General features: G+C 39.2%; 1 protein-coding gene across 2 annotated transcripts in view; it reads left to right on the top strand.

Annotated features, from left to right (window-relative positions):
* The window catches only part of LOC106954522 (PDZ domain-containing protein 4-like), a 23,835-nt gene extending 15,586 nt beyond the window's left edge, over positions 1–8,249 (top strand). For both annotated transcript variants that reach the window (XM_015044075.1, XM_015044085.1), the window contains 5 exons: positions 331–418; positions 977–1,075; positions 1,158–1,220; positions 2,682–2,783; positions 5,133–8,249. In XM_015044075.1, the coding sequence (XP_014899561.1) occupies positions 331–418; positions 977–1,075; positions 1,158–1,220; positions 2,682–2,783; positions 5,133–7,133 (2,353 nt within the window). In that variant the 3' untranslated portion in view covers positions 7,134–8,249. The remainder of the gene's footprint in view (positions 1–330; positions 419–976; positions 1,076–1,157; positions 1,221–2,681; positions 2,784–5,132) is intronic.
* The last annotated feature ends 1,840 nt before the right edge of the window (positions 8,250–10,089 follow it).

A 10,089-nucleotide genomic window follows, 5' to 3' on the forward strand; every position in this document is an offset into this window, starting at 1 on the left:
TTTGTACTTAATTTTTTTACATAGTAAGAAATTATATTGGTAATAATTTTACCCTTATTTGAACAAAAAAGTTTAGAAAACAAAAACACAAAAACCAAAAAAATCTAAGGGCCACAAATGGCCCCTGGGCCGGACCTTTGGACACTCCTGGTTTATTGTATTTTCTACAACTCTTTGACAAATTCTGAATTAATGTAAGTTACAACATTTAATTTACCTTTGGATCAATAACTTAGTTTTGAATTTGAAAGATATTAACTGGAGCTGATCTATGTTGGTCCAGAAGCTGCTCCAACTGAAAGGTATTTTCCTGAATGTTTTCGTCCTCAGCTTCTCGGAGCCTGTGTACTACGACCCCACCGACTACTTCGACATCAGTCAGCACGAAGTGGACAGAAACGACGAGCTGGAATACGAGGTCAGGGATTTTTAAATCCAGAGTTGGCTAGTAACTGGCTACATTTACTTTGATAACTTTTTGGAAAAGAATTTCCCTTTAGGAGTATTTTCACTATGTAGTACTTTTTAACTTTTGCTTGAGTAATTTTATTATGAAGTATCAGTACTCTTAGTCGAGTAAAATTCCTGGATATTCAACCCACTGTGAGTAACTTCACTGAATGAAGCAATAAAAAAAATAAAAAAAAAAATCAACAGAATCAACTGACTCACTCACTCTTTGGTTACCTAGCAACTCACTCTATGGTAACCTAGCAACCAGTAACTGACGCAGCAGCAGTTTAACATTTCACCATGGTGCCTCATGAGTGCTTAGAAATGACAAAATAACAGTACTTCAGATATTTAAAAACAAAAAAAACTAATCAATGATTATTCAACTCGTATGAAAGTCTTATAGCTTAATAAGTTTTTCATCCGTGTCGTCGAGTTCTAAGTAGAAATATGTTTAAGTAGTGCTGTTCTTCCTTGAGTACATATTAACTGTGACCTCTGACCTCCACTTTACCTGCTCTAGGAGGTGGAGCTGTACAAATCCCGTCAGCAGGATAAACTGGGTCTGACGGTGTGCTACAGAACCGATGATGAGGAGGACCTTGGGATCTACGTGGGAGAGGTGAAGTCAAGACAATTTATATTAGTTTTTAGATAAAGACTTTTTTAATGATTTCATGGTTTTTAACAACTTATTTTATAAGGTGAACCCACACAGCATCGCTGCGATGGATGGACGGATCCGTAAAGGAGACAGAATACTACAGGTATAAACCTTTGAATTTTTTTCATGTTACATCTACCAACTTCAATGTGTTTTATATGTAGACCATCTCGAATTAGCCCATACTTTTTTTTACAAATAAAACTCTCTGGTCTGCACTTTCACAATTAGTTCATTTTTTAGCTTAATTATTTTTAATTTTACTGTTTTAATCTTGTTTGCTCTGTGAAGTGACTCTGAGCATCTTTAAAAAGAATAAAAAGTGAACTGAAAATAGAAAAACTTTCGTCTAATTTCTATATTAGTCTTTGAAATAAGGCAAAACTAACTCCCAAGTAACTTTTCATAAATATATTAGAGCTTCTCTTACGTCAGTAATTCTTGAATATTAATTTAAAAAGTACTAGTTCAAATGGCAGATTTTGTAGCATCAGAAAAATGTTTTGTTAAAAGTGAAATAATCTTCCAGTGGAATTATTACCCCTTAATCAATATTAAAGAATTATTGACTTCAAATGAACTCCTATATCTTGCTGAAAATTTACTTGTTAATTTTGTCTTATTTCAAGTGTTATAAAATATTTGCATGATAAAGTCTAGGTAAGACTGTGTTTTTGCAGTGTGTTATGTATTCCTTGTAAAGCTGCAGCTGTGCCATATTTTGCATCTTTAGATAAAGATACAAAATTTGCTGAGGGAGATGTCTGGTATTGGTATCATATGATTAAATTACACATAGGCGGACTGTATTTTCTAAATACAAAGTAATGCTTTTTTTTTTTAACCTCACAATTTTGCACTATTTTTTGCTAGGCTATTAAACTCTCAGTAAAATAAATTGCAAGTTATTATAATGTGAGAATCTTTACAGTGGTTAAGTTAGGGCTGGACAATAAATCAATAATAATATATCAATATCAATAGATAATACATCAGATAGAATATTCACTGAACTCTGATCCATAACCGCACAGCATTCTGGGAGATGTAGGCAGAGGAAATACTTTACCTTCTCGGCTTCTCATGGCCAGCTAAGAAAGGTTGGTGGAATCAACTAACCTCACTCGCTCTTTGGTTACCTAGCAACTCACTCACTCTTTGGTTACCTAGCAACTCACTCACTCTTTGGTTACCTAGCAACTCACTCACTCTTTGGTTACCTAGCAACAACTGGTGCAGCAGCAGTTTCAGTTCCATCATTTTGCCTCATAACTGCTTAAAAATAAGTGAAAACTGTGGATAAAACAGGAAAGGTCATGTCACCATTTCAAATATTTAAAACAAACAAACAAAAATCAATAGTTATCTATATGAAATGCTTATATATTGTCCAGCCATAGGTTAAATCTGTGATTCCTTATGAGGCTCTGTAGCTTTGAGTATCTTTTATGAATTCCTCCTGCATAGTAATCCATGTCCAGTTTAACTGAATCCGTCTTTGGCTTCTGCTGCCTTACATTATCTGGAATAAGCTCATAAAGTCATCTGCCTCTCTTCCTCTCAGATAAACGGAGTGGACATCCAGAACAGAGAGGAGGCGGTAGCTATTCTCACCAGAGAGGACAGCACTAATGTCTCCCTGCTCCTTGCCAGGCCTGAGATAGAGGTGAGGAAATCGAATGTGCAGTCTTTGGGGAGGAGAGCTGCGAGACTCAATTCTGAATGCTGAACTGGAAAGACATTTTTCTCAGTTCATCTTACAGTTCATGTAACAAGATTAGGGCTTAAACAGTTAATCTGATTAATCGCGATGAACCGATTATTGAAATAATAATCAGTTAATTTAATAATCGATTAATCGTTAATGTAGTATACAAACGTAAAAGTGGACATTTTGCATAATTAAGTCAAAATTGTGCAAGAAATATACACATTTTGCATTTAAAATAAAAAAAAACTTTTCGATTGTAAGTTTTAGCTTCAACTGGTTTAAATTCTGTAAAAAATATCTTAAACACCTTTTACCATCTAAATATTATTCAGCTTATCAAAAAAGCACTACATTTGATTGATTAATTTTCATATATTGATGTTCGAAGTACTTTTTTTTTAGCTTTGAAAAAATATATATTTTCTTATTTAAATTACAAATTGAAATGTTTATTTCCAAGTTTTAATGTATTCCTAATATTGCTTAAAAAATGTAAGTGGTTAAATGAAAAATCAGCAGTATGTGCCATTTTGTAATCCAATTAATCATGAGAATAATCGAGAGATTAATGGATTACAAAGATAATTGTTAATTGTAGCCCTCAGCCAGATATTAAATTACATTTTAGAAGAAAACATCCAAATGTAAGAGGAAAAAGAAACGTAATTCTTTATCTCTGAGTCGTCTCTTTTGCAAACATGTTAAAAACAAAGATGGTATCAACACAGAAACAAGGATAAATAGTGTAGTGGAACTCACAAGGTCACTTTTAACAGATATGAGATCCTACATAAGCAAAACGCCTCCGCCAAGGTACCTGCAAGCTTTTCCTGCTGACTATAATTACAGAGACATGCAGTGTTTATGTGAGCAGAGAAACATTTGTATTCTCTCTGTGCTGCAGGGCAGATTTAAAAGTCACTCATTAAAAACAGAGCAGGTCAAACACAGAGCACAAATAAACTCTGCTCTCTGCCAACACCTCCTTGAGTTTGAATATATGGAAACGAGTAAATACCCACAAAGGTCTTATAAGATCTGTATTGGCGGGGCATTGTCCCACATTAGGATTCAAGGCGGGGAGAGCGGGAGGGAAGGACGAATAATCATCAGAGGGAAACGCAGAAGAAGAGATTAGAGCTTGATCTGATGGTGAGGAAGATGAAGAAGTGAGGGGCTTTGTTAAAGAGGATCAATACAACACGTCTAGCAGTCTGCATGCAGTTCACATTTAAATCAAACAGATTAGACAGAATCTGCAGAGAGGAGGACGAGGAGGGAGGGAGGAAGGTGTTTAAGTACTTTCAATTTATTACATCAGCTTCCAAATTAAACTGCAACCTTAAAAAGAAGAAACTGCATAAAGTAAAAATATTATTTTGTCTCATTCTAACATTGAATACTAAAAAGTATTTTCAATAAATCCTTTTCTTTAAATCCAATTAATCAATTTCAAATCATTCAATAGAAACTGAACTGGTGAAAGTTTCTCGAACCTTTGGCGCCACCTGGTGTCAGGAAGGACAACTACTCTAATTTAAACAATAAGAGAACTGCAGACTGAAATGAAGAGTTACGATCACAATTGTTGTTATTTTGCCCCCTGATTCCAGGCCGAGTCATTTAAGAATGGGAATTTGTCAATAGAAGTTTAATACTTTAATAAAACCAACATAATCCAAATCTGGGGTTTAGTAGATTGACCAGAAGCGTAGATTTCACTTTTTTTCCCACAAATAAATCTAACCAGACATGTCTACCTGAAGTCAGCTAACGTTAGCATGTTTCTCCCTGTTGTTCTCCTGTTTCAAAAGTTTAGCACTTTGCTTTGAACCCTAAGGATAATGACTGGGATGTTACTGAAGTTCTTGTGTATGTGAATTCAGATTAGTGAGAACTTTTAGCAGAAGACCGTATGTCTTTCTACATTAAAGTTAATCCCGTGAACAATGGTTGCAGGACGTTTTGAATGACACTGATGGTCCACCAGCAGAGTCTTTAGATGTTAGTACAAGTAAGATACGAGTCTAATTGTATATTAGGTTGCCAGTTGAAACCTCTTTTTAGTTATATTTAATTTAAAAAAAAAACAGCATTTTATAGTAACTGAAGATAACAGTTACTTGATTGGAGAATATGTAAGACAATTCTATCCCTTTAACTGCAAGTATTAGGAAAGATGCTTGGAGTTCAAGTACTAGATAATTTTCAATTATCTACATGCGTTACTAATCTATTATTTCCTTTCTCAACATTGAACCTCTCCCTTTGTAATGCAAAAATTTAAATTCATCAACTGGTTAGAATGAAAACCAGCTGGATCCAGACGAGCTGGAACTGGAACCTCTGGACAACGATGTTCATTTGAGCAGCAGTACCAGATTGAGGAGCAGCCCCTCCGTCCAAGGTGCAGGACAAATCAGCGCTGCGATCGGAGGTGTCCTCTCCAGTCACAATCACGCTCACTCGTTGAGCAGAGATTCTCCTGATTTGCTCCAGACTGTCCTGAGCAACAGCCAGGAGTTGGACAGTGGGGTTGGCCGGACAGACGAAAGCACACGCTATGAGGAGTCGTCAGAACATGACCTACTAGGGGACGACCACACCAGTGCCTCCAACACAAACACAACCAACACACCTGGAAGCATGCGAAAGTTCTTGTCGGGCAGAGGGGACACCCCACCGTTACTGCACTCCCAAGACCTCCAGTTCAGTGCCGACTCTCTGCTAGGACTGGACTGCTTCAATGGAGGAGGAGGCCTGGAGCTGGTGGAACGTTTAGAGAGGAGCTACATGGCCGATTCGATGAGGATGATGATGCCTGGGCTGACTGAAGAAGAGTGCGAGCGATACAAAGAGCTGCTGGAGATCAAGTGCTTCTACGAGAAGAACAGCAATGTTCAGGGGGTGGAACAAGAGGAAGGGGATGTCCCACTGGACGAGAATAGGAACGAGAGTCTGACGCAGCATGAGATGGCCCTTATAGAAGAGGAACTGCGCCATCTGGAGTTTAAGTGTCGCAATATCTTGAGAGCACAGAAGATGCAGCAGCTGAGGGAGCGTTGCATGAAGGTTTGGCCTCATGAGGATAAAAATGGAGCAAGCACAGGCACTGGGTTAGGAACTGGGCGCTTGGAGACAAACGGATCTTTGGTGAGTGAGGAGTCTTGTCACCAGGCTCTATCAGACATTAACGAGCTTCCTGAGAGAGAGCGCTCTGATAAAGACAGCACGAGTGCCTACAATACTGGAGGAGAAAGTTGTAGGAGCACGCCTCTGGTAAGTGAACAGTACCCATCTCTGTCCACTCAGAGTCTGGAGGGACGACAGTCTTCTCTCCCACCCTCCACCAGGCAAAAAGAGAGATGGGACGGGATCCAAGCAAACTTAAACCAACCATACTCTCCTCAAACTCACAGGAGAGGAAGTGAGGCAAAGACATCCAGCCCGGGGGTAAAGGTTAGGTCACTGTCCCGGGACGTAGCAAGTAGGAGGGGCTCGGATGAGGGAATGAGACGCAACCCTAGAACCAATGGGACAGCTGAGAGAGCTGGTGGACGCAGTGCAGAAAACAGCCCATATCTGTCCCGCCGTCAGACGGACGTAAAGCCCCCGCAGCGCTACCTGAGCTGCATGCAGCTGAGGACACCCTCGACCTCCGAGCATCTGGGTGGACTCAGGAATCCCCCCAAAGAGGGCACTATAGAGTTAGGAGATGATGCGAGTCCAATGAGTTTGGGCAGCACATGTAAAGATGTTCCCCAGATTCCAGATGGCATACCCTCAGCATTGTCCCCTTCACTGCTGCCCGCTTCCCCCAGAATGGAGTGGAAGGTGAAGATCCGCAGCGACGGCTCACGCTATGTGGCCAAACGACCCGTGAGGGATCGCCTTCTGAAGGCGCGAGCCATGAAGATCAGAGAGGAGCGCAGCGGAATGACGACGGACGATGACGCTGTGAGCGAAATGAAGATGGGTCGCTACTGGAGCAAAGAGGAGCGAAAGCAGCAGCTGCTGAAAGCCCGAGAGCAGCGGCGGCGCAGGGAGTTCATGATGCAGAGCCGTCTCGACTGCCTCAGGGAGCGTGACAGGGAGCAGGCCGGCAGTGCGGCAGGTCAACAGGGGGCGCCTCAGCAGCAGGAACCAGCATCCATACTGGAACTCTGCCACCGGAGGAGCATGAAGAAACGCAGTAGGAGAATCCTGGACAACTGGATCACTATACAAGAGCTGCTGGCGCATGGGAGCAGATCTGCAGACGGGAAGAAAGTCTACAACCCCCTGCTGTCTGTTACCACAGTCTGAGCCGTTGTACACACGTAGCCGAGTCTTTATAAAGAGAAATATCTCCGCCAAATAATTTTTTTAAATATTGCATATTCAGGATCGGTTTAAGAAAAGTGTTCATCCACATGAACTCACTGAATTACTCCACTGAGCATTGTAATAAACATGCCAAACCCATAGGGGCAGTGTACTGCAAAGCTAAAACCAATATCAGCCAATCACAATCCTTCTCAAAGAACCACAGCTTCCTGTTGGGAATTAAATATGGTGCCAGGAGGTTCATTTATGTGGACAGACAGAGAGATGGAACTACTTTTAAATACGGTGTTAGAAAATAAAGTTTATAAAATACAATACGATGTCGTTTGTGATTCGCGTCAAAGCAACTAACGGCAACGAATGGCATGACTGGATAGATGCTGTACGGCAGCTGATCTTTGGTCTCTGTCATTTTTCTACGACGGAGTATTATAGCCATACTGAGAAAAAGTAAAAAAAAAGAAAAGAAAGAAAATTACGAGAAAAGAAATAACATTATGACAATAAACTTGTACAAGAATAAAGTCATAATGTTACAAGACAAGTCAAAGTCATAATATTGTGTCTTTATTCTCATAATATGACTTTATTGCTGTACTTATTCTTGTGATTTTAAAGTTGTGATGTTTTTTTTTTTTCTTAGTGTGGCCCTAATTCTCCGTCGTATTTCTCCTCCATTGATGGCCAAACAATGGTCACATGTGACATTAGCACAACATTATTTGTCACAGATTGTAATGCATGTACCTCTAAATCTCCGGTTTCCAATTCTCAAATCTCCACTTGGATCTGAATTTTTTTTTTATTAATAATCGTTTTTGATTATATCAAACAGAGTTTACGTGGGAATGAAAGGCCAAATCACATAAAAATCTATTCAGTTTCCCAGACATCCGGCTACGTGTGGACTAGGCTTGATACTAGATGGGCAATGAAAAGAGAGTGTTAGAGAGAGATAACAATTTGGCACACTACAGGCCCAAGTAATAAAAACAAAACTTCTTCTAAAAGCGCAAGAAAATATACATATACACTGTGAACATAAAGATCAATTTTAAGTATCCTGCAGCAATTCCAGTCCTATAGACAAAGGGGGGAAAAAAAGCACAGATTGTGTTCAATAAAATATAAAACAATGCTACATACCAAGATCACACCAGCTACTCTTAAGAAGCTTGCCAATAAAAACAGCAATGTTTACAGGTCTTCAACACCTTTTTATAATTAATGGAAAATGGGGCCAAGAACAATGCAGCTGTGAAAGAAAACATTGAAGAAAAATCACTTGTGTGCCATAAAAACTGAACGACTGGTGTCCAAGTAACACTTTGCATAAATCTTTTGTAATATTTTTTGCTTTGTTCGTGTACAGCGTTCACCAGCTTTTTTTGTTTGTTTTTTAACACGTTATCTAAGCACAGACATCTCTTGGACATGAGGAGCTGAGCCGTGCCTTTCTTTCAGGCAGAACTGACTGTAAAGCACAAAAGAAAAAAGGCTGGACCAGTTCAACTTTTCATTAAAATCAATATAAAATGCCTCCACAAGAAAAAAAAGAAAGAGATTTAGGTAATGACCTTTTAATAAGCACAGACAAGATGTTGACATCATCACCTGAAGAATAGATTAGGCAATTTAGATTAACAGTATCCAAAGAAATAGGTATTTTTCTCTTCTTTTAATTTCAGCTGATTCATAAGTTAAGGAACAGTGTTTTGCACAAGTATTCATACATCCCGATTTTTGCCACATATCCTCACAATAAAAACAGAAACTCTGCACCACAAATCTACAAACTGGAATTTCAGTTGTTCAACAAAATAGCTGAAATTAGCATCTGCGATCTTGCCACAAGCTATTAACTGGATTTACGGCTGACTGGGTCAAACGTTACATTTCTAATAAAGGGTTTGTTTTATGCTTCAGTTTTTTTCAAGCCAACCAAAAATGTATACTTTTGGTCTCATCTATGATATACTTTTGATTTTTGAATGATGAATATTGGTTTGTGAAACTCGCTTTCATAATCCGAACAAGCTTTAAACGTCTCCACAACTTTATCCCTTACCTGCCTGCTCCATTTCTTGGTCTTCATGTTTGTTCACTTTCAAAGAGCTGCTGTACTTACACTTATAGATATATATCGCTAGCTGGTAGCCTGGTAAAAAAAAAATAAAAACAGTCCATTGTTTTACACTATTTTACTATTTGATTCAAAGTTCGTACAGAATCTGGACCCTCGACTATTGAGAAGCGATTGCTTCGTAGTAAACGTTTCAAATTTTACCCAATTGCTAATGTTTACTTTCCCCGTCACCTATGTAATGCGCCAGTTCGACGTTCCGTAGCTTACCGGAAATTCACTGAGCTGTAAACAACCACCCTCCACTGTAAAGAGAGAAGTTCCGGACTGAACAAGATGGGTGTTACTTTTAATTCAGTAATATTTGGAACCGTGGCAAACGCGGACTGAACGTCTTCGTTTGCTACCTCCGCTACCGTCGCTAAAACTACAGGCTGAATTCTAAACCAGCGCAAAAAATATACGTCATCGTTTACGATTTCTTTTTCTGTTCGCTGATTGGCCAGTTTGAAATTCTACCAGATAAATCCACTTTCACGAGAGAAAGGCCATACGGAGAGGTAACTTTCGCGTTACACAAGTTTAACACAAATACACTCCGCTTTTTTGTATTTTTATTTGCTATTAGAGACCTTCCTGTTTAAAATTAACTAAGTTGAGTCTGAAACCGCATAAAACACTGATATGAATGCTATAAAAAGTATGAATACTTTGCAAGGCACTGCAAGTTCCCGCCCTGAAGATTATGCAGTTCTCTGCTCCGGCAGACCAGAGTTAGGGATTTGTTTATGACTGACCAGGGCTACAACCCCTGGCAAAAAGTATGGAATCACCAGTGTTGGATGAGCAGTC

The sequence above is a fragment of the Poecilia latipinna genome, unplaced genomic scaffold, assembly GCF_001443285.1.
Source record: "Poecilia latipinna isolate Pla-1442-1.1 unplaced genomic scaffold, P_latipinna-1.0 Scaffold36, whole genome shotgun sequence".
Classification (NCBI taxonomy): domain Eukaryota; kingdom Metazoa; phylum Chordata; class Actinopteri; order Cyprinodontiformes; family Poeciliidae; genus Poecilia; species Poecilia latipinna.